This window comes from Mustela nivalis (assembly GCF_964662115.1).
Source record: "Mustela nivalis genome assembly, chromosome: 7".
Lineage (NCBI taxonomy): Eukaryota > Metazoa > Chordata > Mammalia > Carnivora > Mustelidae > Mustela > Mustela nivalis.
The window spans coordinates 118,369,339-118,394,369 of record NC_139026.1 but is presented as its reverse complement, the minus strand read 5'-3'; the positions used below and the strand labels follow the sequence as shown (position 1 = coordinate 118,394,369).

The window sequence follows — 25,031 nt, the reverse complement described above, 5'->3', positions numbered from 1 at the left end:
ATTATTTCCATCTTGGTGTGTATAACTGCAAATAGTACAACTACTCATACACTTCCCAGTCCTTCGAAAAGTCCACTACGTGACACTGAAGTCGGCTGAGTAATGAGTTTCATTGGCTCGGCTCATGCTGTGTGAAGGATTCCTTTTACTTATTTCTCAAATGACCTCTCAGTAGCTTCGTATGTGTCCTTCCTCCCAGAAGTCACCCCAGACTTAACAGGACACCAGAGAACAGCAGGACTTGAAAAATTTTTTCACAGTATCAGTCGTGCTCCCAACCTCATGCAAACCTTTTGCTTTGGAGCTAAGTTAGATGTAAGCATGATGCACACAGGATGTTTATACATTGGCTGTTTATGTATCTGGTGTCTTAGACTTTTCTTATACCCTTCCTATGTTTTTTAAAAGGGAATGACATCAAAATTTCACTACATTAGTTGTAGGTCTCTACGGTTTTACCTAATTAACGTGTGGTCTTTATAAAATGTTGCAATTATAGGACACCTAGATGGCTCAATTGGTTAAGCGACTGCCTCTGGCTCAGGTCATGATCCTGGAGTCCTGGAATCGAGTCCTGTATTTGGCTCCCTGCTCAGTGGAGAGTCTGCTTCTCCCTCTGACCCTCACCCCTCTCATGCTCTCTCTTTCACTCTCATTCTCTCTCTCTCTCAAATAAACAAAATCTTTAAAAAAAGATGTTGCAATTATGGCTGTGTGTGGTTAAGGAAATGAATGCAGATTTCGGGCTTTTTGTGATCTTTGTATTTCTATCTTAGGGTCTCTGAGAAGCTGCTTCACAAGCAAGCCTCGTGGGAGAGATTCTGGACCTGGGTCCTCCCCCAGAGGAGGTGGGATAATTTTTCTAGAAGCAGTGACTTTGGTTATGGACACATACATCTTTCCAATCTATCAGCAGTTCAAAGAGACTTTAAATCTAAAAGACCCAGAAAATATTAAACATCCTGTACAGGTAAAGTATACTTCTGTTTCAGAAGCTGTGGTTCCATGTTATTCATGAAGTTTCATCTGCACTAGTGAGGAGATCCCTAAATGCCTCCGGATAAACACACATTTGTACTCAAACAGCATCTGTCTCTTCTAACACGAGCAAATGACTTGTTTATTATTAGTTTTCCAGTAAGTCAAGCCTTTAATTTTTCTCCCTCCTCCTAAAAGCTTGGTTTCAAAACAAACACAAGGATGAATTTCTGGAAACTAAAGACTTGCAGATGGGGGCGATGGTCTAAATCATAGCCTCTTGGCCTGTAAACCCTGACGGCGTCCTTTTACACCGATTTTCCATGTATTTCTTCAGGGATCTAGGTGGGCCTGTCACGTTAATGAGAATTTCATGTGCCAATGGAGAATCTGCAAGTGCAGGTGTCCAAGAAAACTCCTCTCTTTGGCATTAACAATCCTGTGAGGAGCTGATGGGATTATTGAGATTAAAGTCGGTCATCCGCCTAAGGTTATAACGAATGCTGCCCCCGAGACAAGAACGGAGACAAAGAACAGGCTGTCTAGGTACAGCTGGCTGTCCGAGAATGCGTGTAAACACTCAGTCTCGGAAGGGATGCCAGTCATTCCTGAGAGCGGATGAAATGAACTTCACGATTTACTCTTTGGTCAACGGTGTTTTCCCTGTTGCAAGCTGACCATTCGGCCAGGAAGTGTATTTTTTTGAAGATCATTTAGAAGGTGAGTAGGAAAAGCCTTGAAATAGTGCATTAAATTTTTTTTTTTTTTTTTTTTTTTTACTCTTTAAGAGAATTGTTTGCAATTACAATTCACAACTGATGTTCTGCAGTTTTGGACTGACCAGCTCTGTGTTGGAGGTGGGAAATGAAAACAAGGAAAGGGGAAATGTTATGTAATGATTAGGGATTTCCAGGGTCCTCTTGGAAGAAAGGGACAAAGCACAGCATCATTCTATGCTCTGAAGATATGCTGCTTTGCTTTCCAAATGTGGTGTGAAAAAAAAATCTATCTATATTAATTTCATGCATTTCAGCCTGGGTCACACAATGGGAAAAATGCATCTGTGCGACTACTTTCAAACCACAGGAGAATGAGCATAGATGTTACATTAAGCATATCGTGTTATTTGTCCCCCAGCATCGCCTAAAGTCCTTAACACAATGGAAGCTGTGACTTGCATTTATCCACTGGAACCATTCTTAACACGTGGTTGGGTACACCTATTTCAGCCACATCCTCGGAGGTGACAAGAGGTGAAATGCTTTCTTGGTGAACATGGGTACACTGTTTTGTTTGTGTGTGTGTGTGTGTGTGTGTGTGGTATGTGGGAGAGTGCCTCTTGACAGAAAAACAGGGAGCTGAGGCACATATTTGGAAATGCAAAGAAAGCATTCCCTTCATATTAACCTTGCAGGTTTTCAGGACAGTAAGAATCCTATCCCATTGTTACTATACTTTTGTTTATTTTTTTAAATATTTTATTTTATTTTCTGTATTTATTTGAGAGATAGAGATAGAGAGAGAGAGAGAGATCGAGATTATGAGCAGGGAGGAAGCATAGAGAGAGAAGCAGACCCCACTGAGCAGGGAGCCCGATGTAGGACTCGATCCCAGGACCCTGGGATCATGACCCGAGCCAAAGGCCCATGTCCAATTGACTGAGCCACCCAGACATCCTGTTACTACACTTCTAGATGCAAGTTAAGGATAAGAACACATCACTTTGCATGGTTTAATAAACTTGCCAGTATTTAAAAAGAAATGGAATGAGCTGGTTTGTAATCTGTTCGAATTACTTTCGACAAAAGATTTTAATTCAGATGAATTGTATATGACACAGAAGGATATTATAAACCTATACACTTTAAAGAAAGGTAAGTAGATAAACATGCTCATGTAAATTCTTCTTGAAAGCAGCCATGTTCTTAGACTAAGGGGGCTGGATTATTATATTACAGAAGTTGATAATCACAGTTGAATTTTAGGAGATATAGAAGCCTCAAATTACCTATTCCTGCCTCCTTCTCCTTTTTGTCTAACTGCCCAGAGAACACAGGAATGTGTAGATGGAGATCATATAAGATGCCTTCCATATTTGTCGCAATAAATGAGATTCATTTATTTCCTCGTGGTTATTGGAGAGTAAGTATAATGTTAAATGCACAAATGTATTGACTGGTTTTTCTTTACATGGAAATCGAATTGTTAAATAAATGAATTTCTGCCATCTTGGCACTGGAGATTTCTGAATAAATAACAACATCCTTATAAATGAATGCAATATTTGGAAACGTACATCCAAACTACAGAAATAGTGTGATATGTGTGCGGTAGAATGCTGCTGACTGAGAGCAGTCTGGGTTTTTTAAAAGATTTAAATTATTAGGCCAGGAAAATCCTGCATGCTGTATCTTCATTTTTTAAGATTGGGAACTTAAGAAAATATTTTCCCTTCTCCACATGAGCTTGGTGTACCTCCTAAAATATCAAAACTATTTTCTTCAGTATTTCACGTTTCATGATGTTCTTGCATCTTTCTATTATCATGAGTACTTCCCACTGCAAATTTTATGTTTCATTTCCAGATTCTCAAACGGAAGGCTCTGTCTGATTTCTTGTACCTATGGCCATAAGGTTGGGTGTCTACCTGGGTCCCGGTCTTTCTCACTTCGGAAATGGATCCAGTAGCATCAGCTTTAGCCCAGAGTAAATACATTAAGTCTGAGAGGCGTAAAACGATTATAATGTCCTTCATCCTACAGCTTCATCCAGGATCCCAGGGCTGCTTCTCTTTTATTCACTTTTTTGGGCTACTATGACCTATCACAGCCTTAGAATTGCATGTGGTCTTCAGTCTCCTTAAGGAAAGAAAGACTGGGTATCGGCAGGACTTGAAGGTGTGAACAATCTGTCATGGCCGGTGAGCCTACACCTTACCGAGAGCTCTTCAAAGACTGAAGAGACACGAAAGAATTCTCTGGGCTTCATCTTATACCCCCAGTGGTCTCTGCACCCCTGCAAGCTGGTACCAAAGAACTGAGGAAAACAGGACCCACGAGTGGACTTTCTGTGTGAAATCCTCAGAGAAGCTTCATGGCGAGGCCATCCTAAACAATTACTTGATCTAAGGAGAGTAAATCTTTTTAATCAAAAGTAAATTTTTGCTTTGTGCTGCCTCCCACGATCATCAGTAGTATTTAAAATGAATTCCCATTATGCTTCCTATATTTATGCTCTCATTTAGGCAAGCCCAGGGCACCAGCTGATAAAGTACATTTAGTTTTAATACAATCACAGAATCTTAAATGCTTGAAAAGACATCAGAAGCTGTCTGGTCCAATCACCCATCACCTGAAGAATTTTATCTATAGCCCTTCTCAGGCTTGCTGAAAGAATAAAGGGGCTTATCTATTTTTCACCTAAAATCGAGAAAATGTAGGTAGAAATCTGAAGCATTAGAATTGTAAGAAAATAAATCTTTGGTAAAATTAACACTTCATCCTTCTGAAGAAAGGCAAATAGAAGAGGGTCATAAATGGCCTTTGTAACCCCTTATGGCAGAGAGTTAAAACAAACAAACAAACAAACAAACACCCAAAACAGAAATTGGAGGGGGAGGCGAAACATGAGAGACTATGGACTCTGAAAAACAATCTGAGGGTTTCGGAGGGGCAAGGGGGTGGGAGGTTGGGTGAGCCTGGTGGTGGGTATTATGGAGGGCACGTATCGCATGGAGCACTGGGTGCGGTACATAAACAATGAATTCTGGGACACTAAAAAGAAATTTAAAAAAATAAATAAAAACTTAACAAAATTAAAAAAAAAAAACCCTAAAACAAAAAAACAAAAACCCCACAAAAACAACCAAAACAAACCTTCACATCACTTGCCAAGTATGTATATGATTATTCTGAGTCGTAACATGTGCGATTAATCTCAAATGCTTAATCTGTTCAATAGCTGGAAATATAAAAGCATAATGCATTTTATTACTGTTGGGATGTAGGGAGCATTTTTTATTTAATCTACTTTCCTCTTTATCTGAACATAGAATTGAATGATATTTGAAAGCTGGGGGCGGGGTGGGAGTGGAGAAAGGAAAAAAGTATGGGTTTCTGTCCCTATTGCCGGTCAACATCCCTAATTGTCATTTCGATGTGTATCAAAATTGCCATTTTGATGTGGAGCTTTCAAACGGTGCATTAAATGAGAACTTCAGGAGGGCATGGGAGACCCATCGCCATCCCGGCTTTGGAATGTCCAGGCTGTACCTTTTCACCTTTGCGGGAGGTTGCTTCAAACATGCCGGACAAGTTTTAAACTGTGGGTTGTGCCAGTTCTGAAGAACATGCATTTTTCGCTCTGGGGCTTTCAAATTACGATATGAAAGTTATTTAAAGCTTAGGAGTTCGTGTGTTACATTACACACTGCCTAAGCGTAGGCATTGCTCCTAAACGTGAACATTAATGCACTCTGTAAAAGGTACAATTATTACCACTGGGACAGAAATCAACAAACCCCACCAAAGGAATTTCTTAAAACTGCTATCATAAAATCTGGGCATGTTATGGATTTCATTAACATTTTACTCCCTGAGGATTCCCAATTGTATAATAACAGAAGTTCTTTAAATTTTAAATACCACAGACAGGAACAGCCTTTCACCCAAAACAGATGTGAAACCATCAACGTTGCCTTCTTATTGGTCCACAGATATGAAACTGGTGGGTAATTGATAGCTCTTAATGTGTTGTTGTTTAGGTTACAAAATTGGAAACTTAATAGTATTTTTCCCATGAAAAGATAAGGTAATAAGCAATAGACAAGCTTTTCAAACACACTTCCTTACTCTCCTTTACCTTGGAAGTGAAAACACACACACACACACACACACACACACACACACACATTTGATTTACATACTGCAAAAAAATTAAAATATGTCCACAGAGGTCAGTGACACACAACATCCAGGTGTGGAGGAACTCATTTCAGTCTTATTTTTCCTAAATCTTGTTAATGATGACTTGTGATTTTTATCCTTGTGTTTCCTTTCTTTAATCCAATCCTTATCAGTACCTTTGGAAGCCCAGGCTGTGGTATTTTAAAATCACATCTGTATATATTTAGCTAAAAACAGTTCACTTTTAAAAGCTAAAAATAGTGAAGCTCAAGATAAATAAGCAAGGAGGTTTATGATGCTATTTTCCTGCATAAGGTAAACAGATGCATTAATATTTTTGGAAAACAAAAGAACTATGATTCTGTTCAAGTGATATCTATGAAAAGAGGTTGAAAAGTGACAAAAAACAGCCAAGCATCCAGTTTACTTTTTCTTTCAAAATAGTGATCAACCTTATTATTTAAAAAATGACTTGATTAGGACTTACGGTGTCTTCTACATCAGTGGCTTTCAACCAAGGATGATTTTTCCCCTCCCTTAGGATATTTGACAATGCCTGGAGATATTTTTGGTCATCAAAATCTAGAGAGGTGTGTGTGTATGTGTGTGTGTGCGTGCGTGTGTGTGTGTGACTGACTTCTATTGAGTCAGACATCCTGCTAAAAATCCTGTAACCCCCAAGATAGCCTTATCTTGAAGAATATCTACTCTAAAATGTCAGTATTGTCCAGGCCAAGGAACCCTCCTCTAGACACAATCCAGTCATTGGTTTAAGTTAAAGCTTCTGCAGTGACTGTTCAAGTTGATAGACATCATTTACCAATCAGTAACTGAGCAGGTATATAAATAGTCATCAGGATACCATCTTCAAGAGGAAACCAAATCCATTTTTGCATATTAGTACACCCGAGCTGCAACAAAGCAGTGACAGCAAGGCTACTAGGATTCTAGTCCAGGTTCTATCATTAACTTGCTCCGTGGTCTTGCCAATTACTTAACCTCTGGACCTATGCAGTATAAGGAATTCAGACAAGATGACGTTTGCCTCTGCTTTTAGTCTTATGCTTAAAGTTGAGCTATCCTGGGAAGAAAACAGTTCTTCTCAAGAATATAACTATGAATTTTGGTTCCAAATAAACACTAGCATAAAATAATAAGGAACCAAAATGGTAAGCAAAATGGAATGTGTATGGTATGCAAATTAATCTATTTTAAGTGTAATTCTAGCTGAACAGGTGTGGTTCTTTCAATATTGTCTTTCCAGCGATGTTTCATCATAAAAATCGAAGAGGTTTCTTTAAATGTCATACATTTTCTTTTAGGTGTGTGGATAAGAAATACTAATTAGTAAAATCATCTGACTGATTTTTAAAACTGAAGTAAGTAGTTGACTTAATCGAAATGGTTAAAATCGTCCTGATATTTTCTAAATGACAAAACATTCAGTTAAAAATATCTACATAATTATGTCATATGCTTATCTATATTCCCTAAATCATACCCACCTTTAAAGCAGCAAAAAACTTTGAATTTCATCTATCCCTATATACATTTCCTATATGTATTTCCTTCAAATGACTTTCTATACCACGAGAAAACAAGGTACCAGAGAAAGCATTAGGAAAAGTTCCTCGAGAGAGAATTTTTGGAACAGGGACTTCCTGGGTGGAACCTAGTCACCGAAAACAGACCTACGATGCACTAAGGATAGGACGTGAAGCATTCGTTTTATGCAGGAAGTAGAGGTCACTGCGGAATCCGGTAAGACAACCAAAGGCTTACCTGGTGGATTTTTAAAAAAGCAAATTGTCTCTCTTCCAGATCAATGTTTTAGCTAAAATAGAATATTAATATTAGTTGCAATACACACACACACACACAGAGCACACCTGGGGAATCAACGTTCAGTTGAACAGCTGTATTTCCCTAAATTTGCCAACATTACATTTTACATGCATCGTTCCACATTTGGGTAACCCAGTAAGCTATTTTTGCCGGTTCTCGAGTTACACACTTATAAAGGATCATTTTATTGCAATTTCAGCAATTTACTAATGATCTGAATGAGATAATACACCCTCTAAAGTGTCTGGTTTATAAGCAGCAAGTTTACAATCAGGATAACCTGGCTTAATATATGTTCTGGATTAGTCAATTTAGCACATGGAACCAATTTTGAATACAATGTTACAGATAATAAACGTGCTAAAAACTCACAATTGAATGAAAAATCAAAAACTGTTTCATTGGAGATACCTGTTCCAAAGCCAACACATTATTATGAGAACAAAAGATGTTTCCAGAAAGTTTGAAAGGAAAGAAAATTATATATGGAACTTGTTAAAATAAATGACATTCTAAAGCTTTAAGATAAACGACTCCAGTTTCTACTTTTAATTTTGGAAGACAACTAACTTTAAAGATAAAAACTAGGGTTCCAAATAATGAATTCTTCTCATTGAATGAGCACTTCTCCAACTTAAGATTTGCTAAAAATGTGTAATAATTCCACATGTCAGGGGGAATATTTTCAAGAATTCATGAGTTATTTTATTCCATTTGTTACTTACAGGGCATCCAGCTGGCCCCTCCTTAGCTCCTGAAATAAAGCCCATGCCATTAAATTAATTTTTGTTTCTGGTCTCAGTAAGCTGTAACTGTTAATTCCATTTTTGAGTGATGACGGAGCCACTCTGGAAGTTACTGGGAGACACAGCTCACAGCCTTGGAGGGGTATTGGGAGTGTCTCGGACAGTGAGCCTCCTTGCACAGAGGAAAGCTCCTGGGGCTGGGGGTTCTAGGAACCCGGTTACTTGAATGACAGTCTCCTCTGGAACCTGAAGGCCCCACAACTTCAAAGGCTCTGTAGTTTTTCTCTGGAGAAGGGGAGTGGGAGAATTGCCCCTCTTACCTCATTTGAGGCAGCGTAAGGTAAAAAGACTCAGAATTCGAATGACCAGAGAGCTACACAAAGGCCAGCTGCACGCTGGCCCTGTGTCAGGCCTGACCACAAGTGGTGATTCAGCTGCTGTCTGCCTTCCAGATCTCTCTGTGCCCACTGACTCTGTTCTCAAGTCTGAGGAAGGAAGTCCACTTCCACTGTGTGAACCTGAGCTTTCCCACAAGCCGCATCTTGTCCCCACGTTGGGACTCATGAATTATTGAACTTCTCTGAGCCTCGCTTCTCTCACATGAAGATGGGGATGTGACTCTTTGGTCTACTTAATGTACATTTGAAGACGAAAATGGGTTGTGTCCAAAAAGGTGCTTTAGGAAAGGAAATGTGCTTTAGAAGCATGTTTTGTTGTTAGAACACGTCGTACAATGAATTTTAAAATCCACAAACACACCTAAAGGCCTCCTGGATTTGACCAGTTTCTCATATTGAACGTGATCAAGGGCACCTACTGTCTTTGATGCTGCGGTTGCCAGTGAGTGACCATGACGGAATGTGCGTGAGCTGTTATGGGCGTGTTCTGACTCAGTTCTATCTCCTTTCCACACTAAGGCCTTTTGCTGCTCATGCCTGCTTTAAGAGTTCCTTCCGTTAGAAACTGTGGAATATTATCCAAGAGATATACACATAAGGCAAAAGGAAAACACAGAAACAAGCTTCCTTATGAAGTGAGCACTACCTCCTCTCTTCTGGAACATTCCTCCTCCTCATACCTCAGAATGAACATCTGTGCTAGGAAATGCATTGGAAAGAGAGGGCAACTTGTGCTCCGGGGGCTTGCTGATGTATTCTTAGAGCTGCAAAGTGTCTTCCTGAGGCTTCCTTCTCCCGTGTGATTACTCCATGAGCTCTGTCTTACCAAACTGAACAGGATGGGGTTTAGGAGCCAATGGCTTTCACTTTCTGCTTCTCTGGAATAAGTGAGAGCATAAATAATCTAGTACCCAAAATTTTCTCACAAAAGACAATGCCCCCAAATTTGGACAAGAGTGCAGTTCCAGCCTGAGTTGGTTTATCAAGTAATTCTATTTCCAAAGTCAGTGTAGGGGGGTGTGGTAATCGATTAGTCCCTAGCGCCATTTTTATGTCTTTGGATCAACAAAGTTCATATCCCATCCAGGCATTATATCTCTTGCATTCCCCCCCCCCTTGTCTCCTGGCATTTTAATCAGGGAAAAGTCACAGTTGTTTTGAGGAAAGCGCTCCCAGGAGCTTTAATTAAAGCGAGAAGGATAAATCTGTTTACAGTGTGGTGAACACTATCATTAATAAAACATTGAAATAATTAACGAATTAAATTCTGTTTTGTGTGTGAATGGCTACACTTAGGATCCATGAGAACATGCTCCCTGGACAGACAGTACACTATGCCCTTAGTATGCAGGGAGGGGAAGAAAACAGAGATTGCCTTTCTCTGAGATTCACAGTATCATGAACTGCTAGAGCTTGAATGGAGAAGCCTTTATTTTTACAGGGGAGGAAACTCGGCTTCAAGGAGGTTAATGGCTTGGGCTCTAAAGGAGGTGTTCGAAAATGAAGACTTGTTAGAGCCCCACTGATATCCTGGGTCTCTACTATGAATCCTTGATTGTTTAACCAGAAACCAAAGGGAGAAAAAGATGAAATTAACAATAAGATAAGCAGCTCGAAGAACATGACAGAATGGGATACCCTGAAAACCATGGGCAAATTTCACAGTGTGATTAACTCTGCCGTGGACAATTAAGAGGTTTTAGCTGCTCAGGATATGAAGTGGCCTTTCAAGCAGGATATGACCATAAAGCTCCGAGCCGGGACTTCCCTTACGCCCCTTCCCACTAAATTGCTTCTTGACTTGTTTTTAGCTTTCTGGCAGACAACAGATCTCACAGGAAGCCCCAAAGGTGGACGTTCATACCCATGGTTAACGACGCATTGTTTTCTTATGTCACTCAGTAATTTCCTAGAGAAAACAATGGCAACCAAAAAGACTGTTCCTGTCTTGAAGGAAAGTCAGCTTCCAGTACTGCCTTATTAACTTAACACATGCAAGTGTTTGTCCTTGTTGCTACAGCAACATGTTTTGTGGGGTTATATTTCATGCAAAAATGTGAAAAAGTGGAAAAAGGAAACAAATACCCTGGGCATACTGATGTGCATATCAATGGGAATGTATGTGCGTTAACGTTCCTGTGAGTAGAGGTAAGAGCTTCCCGCCCTCTGCCTCAATTATGCTTTACTTGTTGGTTAATTTAAAACATCTACCCAGAGAAAACAACAAGCCAACCCCTTCCAAGGAGTTTCAGAAAAGCTGAAAACATATGAAATTATTCATAATTAGGTGATGGGTGAATGATAAGAACCCCTACCATGTACGCAGACACAACAAGCATGGAAATGAGCCTGCTGAGCTCCAGAAGGAACAAAAGATAATTTTACCTCAAGGTGCACTGATGCTAAGCTTCTCTGACATTCATCTTCCATAGGGATGGAGAGGCATAAAGGCATTGAATTCTAGGTTTAGAAATAGTAAGCACCCAACTCATCTCGGTGTGTCTTCTCCCGAGGAAAAGCATAAAGGGAGTTGTGTCACGAGACACACCTTTTATACAAATGATAAAGACAGAGCGGACCAAATTCTAAAGAAGCAGGCATTGGGAGTCTGACAGACCCTGCTTCCAAGTCTGGTCATTCACTCTGACCTTGGGCATTTACTAATCTCTCTGAATCTCAGTGTCCTCATTTTTAAAATGAGGATAATTGCACCTCCTTCCAGGGATTGCTGGGAGGATTAAAAGCAAATATGTCAAGTACTCAGCTGAAGTCGGGTCCCATAGTAAACACTTAATAAACGGCAACTATTCTATGAATAGCACAATTGTCATTCAGACTGTTCACCAAATTTCTAGCACTGCTTCCTCCAGCATGCCCTAAAGTGCTGCCCTTCAGCAGCTAAGTGTGGCTGTGGGACGTGCTTTGGCAATGAAAGTGGTGGAAGTGTTCTTCGAGGGGAACTTAAGAGCTAGCGCGACGGCCGTGCTGTTTTTCCCTCTGCTTGGTGACAAGCAACCTTTGAGATGACCGCCACTCTCTCTGTCCGGGTCCTGGGGTGAGATGTGGAGCAGACCCCCAGCCGACGGGAGATGAAGAAGGCAAGAAGCTTGAGCTTGAACTAAACTTCATTGTGGGGGTTTGGGTTACCTAGCTTCTCCTAACCACCGCTTTCTATGCTTTGGTAGAAAGAGTTGGGCCGTTCAGATTATTTTCTTCTGCCTAATTCCTGAGCATGATGGGAAACCTGTCCTATTGACAAATGCTTTTTGAGAGCCCATTTTGTCTCGATGTTTGTCCTGACACAGAATTGCCCTGCACAGAAGAATTGCTACAGCTGCAATTTCAGAACGCTCGCGAGACCCCTGTCCCTAAATTATCTGGCACTCTCCACATTACCAAGAATAGGACCACGTTACCATGCAAAGATGCTTACCGTTGCAAAATGCAAGCTCTCCTCTAGAGGCACGTCTGTCAATCATATGGAACTGTTTGTTGGTTTGGGGATGTGGAAAAATAACTTACCAAGAGCTGTTTTGACATAGGCAAATTCATTTAATTTCTGACTTAATCTAGAGCTGGATTCAGCAAACCTCAGGTGAAAGTCTCATCTTTTCTCACCCTCGACACGTTTCTCGGAGTTATCATTTAGAGGTTAGCAGGAGTTCAGTCTCCTGTAATAGGCCATTTCACTTTAAGTGTATGTTAAACTAATATTGACCTTTTCAAAGTAAAACAAAATCTGGTATTTGTGTTCAAAAGACTGAAGCAGCCATAGATGTAGAAAGTAGGGGATTAATCATCGTGGGGTTTTTTCTTGCTTAGAAACTCTCTCTGGGAATTAGTCATTTTTATATATCCAGCAATGAGTGGTAAGACAAGCTTTGCCTACTCTCTGAAAAGGAAGCCTGGATCCTTCAGCAAATAACTCTGTATAATTTGCCCACAGTTTAACCCCCACAGCCTGATAGGGATGTTTCATTTGACAGTGGGTGAAAAAGTCAAGAACATGAGCGTCAGGCCGTGGGTGGGAGTATCCAGACATCAAGGCTGGACAAGCTGAGGCAGTAGGAGTGGTGCCAGGGATGAGTGGGGGGCAGGGGAGACGTGGTGCAGGGGAGGAAGTCCCGGGGAATGCAAGACAAGGGCAGGGAAGGGAGTGCTAGGGCAAAGGGAGCGCAGCAGAAGCAACATCCTAATAAGGATACAGATGTGTTCATTTCATACATATCTGTATATACAGAATCCACAAAGACTGCTTCCTTGGGCATGTATTATGTGTCCCTGTAGGAAAAGTAAGCCTCAACCCCTTTCTTCCTTCTTCTACTAAGAACAAACAAATAAACTTAGATGCAATTACTTCATGCAGGTCGGCCAGAACTAATGTATTTCATCAAGGAAATAAAAATGTGTTGACGGAGGAAGCGTATGAATAGAGAATGTGTAGTCATGGGGAAAAATCATATCTTTTAGTTGTTACCGAAGTGAGACATCTGTGCTCAAATTCTCTGAAGACTTGTATGTAAGTATCTGCGAAAATAAATGCATCTTCGGGGACCTCCACCGGGCCTGCTTCTCCCCGATTGTGGTGACGGGGTGATTCTGCAGAGTGCATACACTCTTCCTTTTGAAGGCGTTTGGAATGGTGCTGCTTTAGGTCAACAACCTTTCTAGATGACCTAAATGTTCAGCCCTGTGTGTGCTGAGTCTCGTGCCACATACCTGAATCCACTCTTTGTAGGAATCTTCCCCGGGAGTCCACCCGTTCTCAGGGTAGTTGAGGCGGGAGCGTTCTGCAGACCAATTGGTGCTATACTGGGAAGAAGCTGTGATTTGGTCAGAATGAATCTCCCCCGATTCCATGCCCAGAGCTTCCATACATTTGAAATCTGAAGGGGAAGAAAAAGGGCCGGAAGTCATCAAAACAAAAGGGACCTGAGATGCATATTTCTTTTTATAACTTGGCAGATGAAAACAGTCATGTTGATGTTCACAGAGTATCTTACAGAAGATGACAGTGAGGGACTTACTGGGATGCAGCACTGGTATGTGACAGTAATTGTAATAATGGTAATAATTTTTAAAAGCAAGGCTATGAAGATCTCATAGTGATTATTTTCCTCACTGGATCTAGCTTGACAGAAATACCATCAGAAATTTATTAGGAAATGATGGGAATTCTTAGTTACGTTCAAAGTTTAATATAGAAGCTATATTTAAATAAAATTTTACTAATTCTTTCAATATCTAATAAAATGAAAAAGACTTTATGTCTATGTTATAATCCATATTAGGTGGACAGCAGATCTTAACTCTCTGTTTTTCAGATTCCTTTTATTTGACACCTGGGTCACCTCTCCTTGACTCTCTTCTTTCTCATGCCTCCTGCCCCTAGTTTATATCATTAAAACGTGGGAGTATCCGTCAGAAGTAAACTGCAGTATCATATGGTCCCAAAGAGGACCATCGCTTTACAACATAAAATAATAATGCTCACAGTGAGGACTGTGAGTCATGAATCATGTATTCCATTAGGCCTCATATACTCAGTGAAACAATGAAATATGACATTGATATGAAATATGATAAAAGGAGATGAATAATCAACCTTAGGAAATGTGAATCTAAAGTAATAAAGTGGAAAAAAAAGTTTTAGAGATGAAAGATTCTCAACCATCAAGAAAAATCTCAATCAAACTTTCACATTTTCTGAATTTTCTGTCATAACAGATCAAGTTATAGGGCATAAAAGGTTTTCTTTCACCAGTTTCATGCTTTTAAGGTTAGGTTTGTTATTTGTAATACAAAAATATTTATAGATACAGAGATGCGTAAGTTAATTGATCAAATTAAGTACAAATATGATTTTGTAATTTAATTGGCATTTTTATTTTCCTGGTAAAAAAGAGACTAGCCTGTAGGACAGGTTTCCAAACATCCTCTGTCCTCTTCACTAGGTTACTTTCCAACCTGACAGCTAGACATGTTGAATCACACATTCATTGTTTTTTTCTGATGTTTTCCTTAGGCCCTTGAAAGAGCTGAACCCCACATAAGCTTTGAAGAAGATTTGAGTTGGCTGAATTGCATATTTTAATAAGATGTGAAACATACTACCTTCTCTTTCTTTTGAGGAAAGTTAGAACAGAAGTCGAAACATGCTTGTTTCACCCGAATATCCACTTCTATTCATATAAGAAAGAAAAACAAAATGGCTTCCATTCTGGGTCTTCATGACCCAAACCATCATGTGTCAGTATCTATCTTGTAAGACTTCCTGTCAATAAACCACCACAGATGTGTTCCTATCACTTCTGATCGATGCCGGTCTCTGTATGATTCTCAGCCCGATATACATTCAAGGGTACCAGACAAGAGGTCTGGCTCTAGTTCATTGTTTCAGGTCACTGTTTTGCCGTTTCCTACTTTCTCCCATGATTTCAGAGGCTTAGAAGCAGCCTTCTCATCCACGATTTTCTTCAGAAGGCGCACCAAATAGTTCTTCCTATTGATGTTCATAACCATTTAAAAGAGAAAAACAAATACTAGGCACTCCAATTCACCAAATATTTCTTTAGTGTTTCCTGTGGCCACAAGGGGTGTGAGGAGGAAGAATATGGAGTGTTTCCCACAGTGCTTTGCAAGATGAATCAATACTGACCTTCTGAGACACTGCTCTGCAAGACACTGTAGTTTGCTGAGAAGCCTTCTTTTGCGATCGCGCTGTCGGTATAAAAAACCATGGAGAGAATGCCTGATGAGGAACGGATCCGACCTGGGGTCTTCTGTCCACAGTAACGCCCGATGTGAGGGCCAACTAGAAAGGGAGAAATGCAGAGAACATTAAAATAGCTTTTGTTCCACAGCAGACGCAAGAATAACCGTTTTGTAAGCATGGGTCCCCGCAGAACCCAGAAGTGTCTTCTTACCCAAAGCAAGTCTTCCCTGGTTAATTGTTTTGCAGTGAACATATTGGATCAGGTTTGTGGAGAGGATTTTAAAGTGTGCTCAGAAGGGCAGTCACAAATGTAGCTACATTCCCCATTGAGCAGGACTGTTTTCAGAAACAGAATCGAAATGCTTGCTCAACAGCAAAGAATGAGGTTTGGGCTGTCAAGAGGCACCTTGACATTCACCTCCAGGAGCAAACTGCGCACACTGCCCAGGGCCGAGGTGCCTGGTAGGCTATGATCAATGAAGATTCCTGAAGTTGCCTTACTCACTTCTCCCACCGCAGGAGGAGATGCTGGGAACTGGTCCTGCATGGAACTAGACCAGTACCAGGAATCTGATCCAGCACTGAATAGTCCCGATGTCCTTCCTCATTGCATCTTTTAGTCCTGCAGCCTTATACGAGGAGCATCACAGACTTGGAAGAAGGACGATGTACCACGTCCTACTCAGAGATCTATCTACGGGCCAACTAATAACTGTAACTGTAACAATTAAAAAAAAATAGAAGCTACGGATTCTAATAATTTATACATAACAATAAGTTGTAAACCAAATGAAAAGAAAATGCATCTGACTTTTCTTCCAATTTTTTCTTTGCCAAACACAGGAGAAGTGACTGCATTGCATTTGTGTCCAGTGGCCAAAAGATGACCCAATGCAGCCATTTGACTATGCATGCTGGGGAAAAAGAGGAAGGACCCAAGGCAGTGAAAGATTGGGAACACTGATTAATTTTGATAAGTCACACTGCTGTTTGGCTTAGATCGGCCCCCCCTTTACTGAAGAGCTGTTAGATAAACCTTGGTAATTAGTAATTGTAAGTTAACCTTACAGACAGTGCACAAGCCCTCTGGGCTTAGAGAATCTTTCCAGTTCCCTGTCCAGATCAACAGTAAGGCAAAAAAGAAAAAAAAAAAAAAAATCCCCTTTTCCTAGGCTTTTTTTTTTTTAATTGCACATATGGTAAAAACATACCAGATGGTTTGGGCTTAGAAGGACAATCTGGTGTGGACCATTTTCCCCTCCAAGAAATCCATGGTTCTCTGCATTTCAACTAAGAGTTATTGCTTTGTCCAAGGAAGCACAGTGAGTGGTCCCCTCTCTGGAGGGCTGGGCCTCCGGCAGGGACACAGTGTACCAAGGCCCATGTGTGTAACTTGGATGCAGAAGACAGTTGATGAGGGACTAGGAGAAGCTTCAAATGTGATTGAAAAAGTGAGCCTCAGAAGAGCTGATCTCCCTGGAGCCACATGGACCCTCTGAGCTCCTGGTAGGCAGCTGGCTTGTCTGAACACCCTGCTTTTTAGGGTACTCAGATCCTTGGCTAACAGGTTTCCAGCTCTTGACCAACCCACTTAAAAACAAAACAAAATAAAAATCAAAACACCAAAAACCCAACCAAAGTGTTTCCACGTTGGAGTTAGTGCAAATTGGTTACGTTGAATATCTTTCACAGTAATTGATTTGATTGAATTCAAAGAGTTTTCCCTACAATAACCCCTCCCTCTCCAGCAACCAAACACTGTGTGTGTGTGTGTGTGTGTGTGTGTAGACTGCTTTGTCATGAAGAAAACAAGGACAGAGCCCATTAGGGGCATCAATACCGGTTTTCTACAAGGTGCCACGTGGTCACGAGCAGTGGCTCTGCATCATGGGAAGAAAATGTTGTCATATCAGACTTCCCAGTTGACAGAAGAAAGCATCTCAGGAGAGGAAACTGTTTTGTTTCTCTTCAGTTTCAATCTGAGCCTCAGCTTCTACATGTGTTAGTTGTTTGCCAGATTTTCTTCAACCTGAATGAATCCAACACTTTTTTTCCTTCCCTTTGGAACGCAAAAGTTGCCCATGACACATGCACGAGAACATCATGCTAGAGCCATGAACTCGGGTCTTCCCTTTCCACAAAAGGAATCCCATTTCTGATGTGCAATCTTAATGAGAAGCCTAGAGTCCATTCATATGATCTCACTCTTTTTCCTCGTTTAAATTCCATTATCGTGGCTTCATAACTTTCTGTTTCTTTAATTTGTGGGCAAACTTTTGCAGCCTGAGTCCTTGGAGCCATTCTCTGATCCCCACAGCCACTGACCCCTCCAAGAATACAAGTGCACAAGGAGAGCTGCACTTGCCCCCCTCCTTAAGCTGCAGATTCTCGCCCTCCACTACTACCCCATTCCTCCAGGGAAGTGGTGGGGAGGAGGAATCTCTTTGAAAGAGCAAACAGAAGAGAACTTGTCTAATGCAGACTCATAATTTAGAGAGTCTCCATGACTCACTGGTTTATAATGTTGAAGACTTGCTGGGTAAATCTGCCTTCTGTCTTTCAGAACATTGCCCCCGGACAGCAGTGCGCAACTCTCTTTAGGAGCCCTCGAGATACGAGAGTGAAAGGGCTTTTGCGACCATAAGACAAAGAAGTATTGAATTTTCCTGAACAACAGCAAGACCTTAGCACAGCAAGCTAATGCAATATTGATCTGAGCAGGAGTGCACGCAGGATTCTTATCCATCTCCTGAGTGTGCTCATTTGTGTATTTACATGGACACAGCTATTGGATTTCCTACTTCCGTTATCGTAGACCCAAAGGCCAAGGAGATGAATGGAAACTGTCACAAAGACAGCAGTAGAACTCAAAAATTGCATTATTGAAGAATTTAAGCCTGCAACATGTGCCAAGCAATCTCTTGTGGGGACAGTAGGTCCGCAGTGATCATATCTTTCCAAGTGTGAAGGTGATATGGGGTTTGTGTTGTTTAAAAGATACACCAGCAACCCTGAATGGCAGTACCCAGTTCTCTGTATTTTTCCATTCATCTTTCCAGGAATTATAACCCACCTTAGAATCAGATAGCTTGGCTTTCTGCCTCCTTTCTATGTGGGAAAAAAGGGCACCAATCTCCTCATTTTAAAATGAGGCATTACGAATAACCAAACAAAAAAGGGAATGTTTTCAAAAAGGTATAAGGGTATAAAAGAGACCATGTACTCTTCTACAATAGTAAACTTTTTATTGGAGGATATTGGGTCTTTGCAACTCTTCCCCGGGGGGGGGGAAAATCTGCACCTTTGTGTCATTTATATCTTGGAATGTGTCTATTTTATGCTTATATCATTTTTATTTTCTATTTCTACCTCCGAAGGTTAATTTTAATATTAAGAGTAAGTCAATAAAAACCAAACAGAGCTCAATCTAGTTTTCATGCAACCTATTCCTCAAACAGTTAGTTGATAACTTTTGGAATGTGGGTAACAACTGCATTTCCGGTTCCTTGGCCAGCCTAGACAAGAGCGGACTTCAAGTGTGTTCATGCCATGGGAGCTAAGCATTCACGCTGGTCTCCATGATTCAGCACAAACACTTGTGACACCCGCCAGGGGGGCACGCTCAGCTCCCGGCTCACAAACCATATGCAAACTTCCATCAGTCACTTCAGAGTCTCTACCTGTGAGTCCGTGGAGCTTCCAAGACCAGTCCGTGAGGATGTGTGATTCACCCCATGTGTGTCTCGGATTCTGAGTTCTGGAGTGAATCACTTTTCTTCAAAGTCAGTCTAAAGCAATGGGTAGCTTTCAATGACTTAGTCCTCTCATGCATTGTGTATGATAAAATGCAACCTAAAATCACGGGATGGTTTACAGCCTTCAGCACCTCCTGGTTGTTGTTTTTAGAAGGGGAATCAAAGAGTAAAAGCAATTTTGCTGGCAAGGAACTGTCTGTGTTGAACTAGTATGACAAAAATGTCTCTAGTGCCACTGACGAGGAGCCCAGGAGGGACCGTCTGCCATTTTGCCTAAAAAGGAGAGAGCTGTTACTCTAGAGTAGGCTGGACGAAGCCGGTTAACTTTTAACAAATATACACAGTTTTCACATTCCAAGGCCAGTTTTCTCTGGGAATAAGTCAAGTGCACCATAGTTTCAAACATGAGTGAATTACAGGGCTGATAATTCTTATTGTTAATTGTTCCTCGCTTCAACTCAGTGATTTTCTAGAGCCAGAAAATTACTACTTTGAGAAACCCTTGACACTAATAACAATGTGCTTCTTTCTGAAAGTATTCTAAAATAGTTGGTTGATTGGACCTCCTTTTCAGATGTCAATTTAAATGTAAGTTCTGGAAAGGAAGGCTGCAAATTTGGGTTGTGAACAAATAAACCCATTATTAAATGTTCCAACTATTATTATAATACTATTATGATATTGTTTTCCTAATTATCAGATTGACTACTTGGAAATCAATCAGCACTCTGTTTGGGCAAATCTCATTACTTAATGAAGGAGTTTCGATAAGATCATCATAACCCTATTTATATAGTAATAGACCAAAGAAAAAACTAAACCAATGATAGCTCACCCTTTTACCCCAATGACAATATAAGCTTCCCCTAAACCCAGTTTATCTCCATTGCTGTTTACTGCTGAGGAACACAGCTACATTGAATTACACTGATAATTTTAATGTCATTTCAAAGGCAAAGGCAATCTGTTTCATGTGATACTTGCCCTTCATTTACAATTTAATATTTATTTAAATATTCCTTTCTCCTGCCTGATCATAATATCTGGCTTTATTTTATAGATGGTTATATATCTCTAACTGCATGACTTGTAAGAACTTCCAGCCTGCCCTTTCTGATCTGTGTGGAGTGTGTTCTCTAGAGAAATCTCAATATTAAACCAGACTAAACACAAGACAAGCAATGCAGCTGCAACAAATTATTTGATATTATCTCCCTCTGTTCAGGATTTGGGTGTGTATTTTTGCTATTCACCTCCTAATTCACAAGGATTGACATGGAAAACTTTCATTTAGCTATTCACATGGCTACCCACCCCCTCCTTCAAATCTTTGCTAAAATGTCATTTTTGTATTAAGACTGACCCTGACCACCTTACTTAAAATTTCAACATACACATCCCTCTTCCTAACCCTAGCTCTTTTCATGCTTTTGCTCTCCTCTTCTTTTTCTTTCTTTCCATTTTTTTTTGTTGTTGTTGTTTATAGAACTTCTCACCTTTTGACATTCTAACCACATAAGTCATTCATCTAGAATGTGTATGGTTTATTGTCTCATTCTCCCTGGCAGGACTGAAGTTTAGAGAGGGCAGCCATCTTTGACTGTTATATTTAGCAAGTGGCCAGACCAGGGCTTGGTACATGGTAGGTGTTCAGTCAATATTTTTTAAATGTAGGACAAATTTAGATGATAAGTTCAGTGTAGATAGAGGATGTTTTGAGGTGATTCAAATTGCCAAAGATAAAAATTGCCTCAGAGCAGACAAGAAATCTCTCTAAATTAGCAATGCCTCGCCTCTGCCCCCAGATTAAGAATGTCCAAACATTCTCATTCCTTTTCTAAGTTTCTAAATTTTTGGTAACTGCATAATAGATGCACATTTCATCCTTAAAATTGTATCAAGTACTTAACCTCTCTGTTCCTTAATCTCCGCATTTGTAAAGTGAATGGTTTGACTTAATTGCTCTCTTAGGGTCTATGAATTAATGACCAGTAGGCAGGTCAATGAAAGGAGCAAAATACTTTAGTCAGGAAAACCATGTGTTGGTCCCAATTCTATCACAAGAAAAAAAAAAAAAAAAAAAAGAGTCCATAAGACCATGTATAATCTTTCATCCTCAGTTTCCTTGTCTATAAAATGAAGAAACTGAACAAGATAATTACGGTCTTTTGAACTGAAATGTTTCATTGTTGCTTTGCATAAAGAGACTTACCATTTGGTTTGTTTTTCCTCCTCCTTTTGAGCTATTTTTTAAAAAAAATGTTGCCTGTATCATGACACTTGTAAAAGTATCCGAGGGCCCTTCCCCCAGGTTCTTCCCTTTTTGGGATGCTTCCTGCCCTTCTTACCATCAGGGAATCCATCCCAGATTTCTAGCCGGTCATAGCGACAGAACATCCCCCCGGGAGGATTTGAGTCGAGCTCCAGGTCAAAGCTTTCAAATTCCAGGATAATCTCTGACATCTTTGGTGCAAAGATAATATAAGTGCATTCAAGGCCGTTGGGATATTTTTCAGGGAATCCGGGGGACTTTATCACTCCACTAGATGCTGTGTAATTCTGGGAACACTCAGGACCTGGGAGTAAAAGAAAAGAAGGAGCAAAGTAAAAATCCCACTCACACGACTTCACCAAGAAATAACCTGAGCAAAGGCAACATATATTTCTAATAAAAGCTCACCATTACAATCACTGTCCTAATCATTCATTACTCAGCCTTTTCATAGGAGCGATAAGTATGGAAAGTCAAGTTCAGATTTATTGCGTTCCCCTTAGTTTTCCATTTGTGTGAAGCAATTTAAAAACTTCTGCTGTTGCAGAGAAAAAAATGACAAATATAAAATCATGTGGGAACAATGAATGAGTAAGCTACAGAAATCTCGACAGAGCCCTAGAGAAATAATTATAGCCCCTTCAAGCTTAAATCTTTAAATCTTGAGGCTGACAGCCCTTTATTGGTGAAATAGAACATTTACAAAGGTGAGGGAGAGAATTCAGTGGAGGGAGTTTGGGTTTCAGATTCCTACACCAGTGACTCAGTAACTCTGCCAGATGTGACCTATGCCTCTTTGACAAACTAAATGTGAAAGGTAATTCGTACATGTACCCAGGGTGAGTGACTCATTCTGAGTGGTGTTGACACAGGTGTGGCGGTAAAGTGTGGCTGTTAGTGAGGGCACGATAAACTGTGATTACAGGCCGTGTTGCTAGAAGTCACTTGATATCAATGTTGACATCGTTGCCTTCCCCAAAGTAGCAGATACAGTGTCATTCTAAAATTATTTTTTAATATAGTTGTGTGGGTGTGTAATGCACACATTTTTAGAGTGTAATTTCAATGACTAGTCAGTGTTCTCAATACTTTACAAATTATGCTAATTTGTAATTTACATTGGTCAAGCTCATACACACATGTATTGCAAGTTGACCTTTTGACCCTACGGATGACCGCAATTTCAATTCACGGCAGCCGGGACCACATGGGATGGTATTCACCACCATTGGAAATGGCCCATCTGCAAGAATGTGAGCCCATCATCTTGGCCCCTTATCACCGCCACCACTGGCATGATTTTCCAAAGAGATCTTAAGACACTCCTGGAATCAGAGATGACTTGACCCTTTCAAACCTCAAGATCCAACCTGGGGGAAAGTTAAGTTCAACCATTCTTCTCCTGGGCCATTGTCTCACTGATGGGCGTCCCGTGATGGCATGCATGGGTTCAACTCTAAATAAGGAGGTTTGTTGAGAATGTTCTTAACTAAATATTCTCCCACAGAGCCAAGTCCTAGAGGCAACAGTGTAGTCATCAATACAGATTAAATTTAAATAGCAGATCTCTATTTTTAGTGTCTAGGGTTGGTACTCTGAATCTCCAACTCCGTGCATCTGGCAGCCTTTTGAGTAAACAAATCAATTGCTTGCTCCCCATGTACATATTAGATGTCTATGGCACTAGACATGCAGAAGAATAAAACTTACTAGCTGTGCACAATAAACCCGGCCTGTAGAGGTCTGACTGGTTTAAAATGCCTCTGGAAGTCTTCTCAGTTGTGGCTCACTCTTCGCCATGATGGCTGCAGATACTTATTTATCTGATTCTAGTTAAAGTTATTAATATGTGGCATTTTACCATGTCAGTTACAGGTGAGAAGATTAGGAAATGTGCTGTACTGTTTATATTGTTTCTAAATGAGTGGCTTGCTTCTCAAATGACAGTGACTATGCTAATGCAAATCAGCAATTTGAAATAATAGATTTATGATACTGGAAGCCCTTTTATTTAGGAACAATGACCCTGGAGCCCTCCAGCTTCCTGCCTGGGGCAAAAATAATGCTTTGGCTAGGCCCTTGTAAGGCAAACTGACAGCAGGCTTTAATTCAGTACTAATATTTTCTCCTTCTTAAAAAGATAAAATTACTTAGGTGAGATCAAAATTTAATGAGAGGGAAAAAATGATAGGAATTAAGGGCATACTTGTTTTTTTAAGACTTTATTTATTTATTTGTCAGAGAGACAGAGAGAGAGCGCACAAGCAGGGTGAGCATTGGGTAGAGGGAGAGGGTGAAGCAGGCTCCTCACTGAGCAGGGAGCCTGACTCGGGTCTTGATCCCAGGACCCTGGGATTATGACCTGAGCCGAAGGCAGATCCTCAACCAACTGAGCCACCCAGGCACCCCAAGGGCATATTTTCAAAATCAAATAAATTTCAACACCTTCACGGAAGCTAGCCCAGGTATGCAACAAAAATTGGAGAAATTCTATGGGGGTAGTGGAAGAGAACTGGATTGAGCACCAGATCTGAGTTCTGGTCCAACCTCTACTGCTAACCTGCTGTGTAACCTTAGGTGGCCTCCTAACATTCCTGGTCCTCAGATTCTGTGTATAACAAATGGGAGGTGGGCTTTGGGATTTGGGAAAAAAAAAAAAAAAAAAAAGCCCTTCAAACTCAAAGAGATTCTATAATTTCCTGCTTCCTCCTGTAAACATCAAGATTTGTGTTAACATTTTTCTTGTTCACTGTTGTGTAGGTTTGCCACTGTTGAGGAAGCACTTCCCAAAGAGGACCAAGGCAGTGGTGTGGGTTAAGGAATCCTGCAGAGTGTACACAAGCACTAAACAGGAGGGAGGGTGAGCAGCCCCATGTGCCTACGAATGAGCAAGGTGCTGGTGTGAGAGGTGCACACTTGGACTGGGCAGCCCTTGAACACCGTGCTTTCGAGGTTATTCGTAAGACTTAGGGGACCTTGTGCTGTAAGAAGGCCATGCCACATTGTTAATGACATTAGGATATATAATAATAATAACTAAGATACTCTCTTTGGAATTATTATTAAATATGCAGACTCTAAAACACATAATATATGAAGTGACCAATCTCACTTTCAATAAATGCGCCTTCCCCACATAGAAACCCACCGAAAATGTCTCCAGCTCCTTCCAGCCGTTGAGCCTGGATGACTCAGGCCAAGGGAAGGACAGGGGAAGAGTGATAGTTAGGGAAGCATGGGTTCCCTGGAGAAATTTTTTTGGTGAGTGGGAATAACTTTAGGGGGGTGGCCTAAGCTTTCAGCATCTAGGAAAAGACATGGACGAGGGGAAAGTGAGGAACCTGGGGAGAAAATCAGGGTGTCCAGGGTGTCTCCAGAAGGCATGGGAAGAGGAGGGAATGGGTTTTGCTGACTGTCA

The 25,031-nt window shown here is 40.7% G+C and overlaps 1 protein-coding gene and 1 long non-coding RNA gene across 7 annotated transcripts in view; one reads left to right on the top strand and one right to left on the bottom strand.

The window, feature by feature from the left end:
- The window catches only part of NRP1 (neuropilin 1), a 138,151-nt gene that overhangs the window by 52,446 nt on the left and 60,674 nt on the right, over positions 1-25,031 (bottom strand). For all 6 annotated transcript variants that reach the window (XM_082740756.1, XM_082740755.1, XM_082740753.1 and 3 more), the window contains 3 exons: positions 21,690-21,917; positions 15,530-15,685; positions 13,591-13,757 (listed from right to left, as the gene is read on the bottom strand). In XM_082740756.1, coding sequence (XP_082596882.1) covers positions 13,591-13,757; positions 15,530-15,685; positions 21,690-21,917 — 551 coding nt within the window. The remainder of the gene's footprint in view (positions 1-13,590; positions 13,758-15,529; positions 15,686-21,689; positions 21,918-25,031) is intronic.
- LOC309869496 lies at positions 7,792-14,047 on the top strand. Its single transcript, XR_014314209.1, has 3 exons — positions 7,792-11,969; positions 13,238-13,390; positions 13,837-14,047. It is a non-coding gene; the product is annotated as an uncharacterized lncRNA (long non-coding RNA).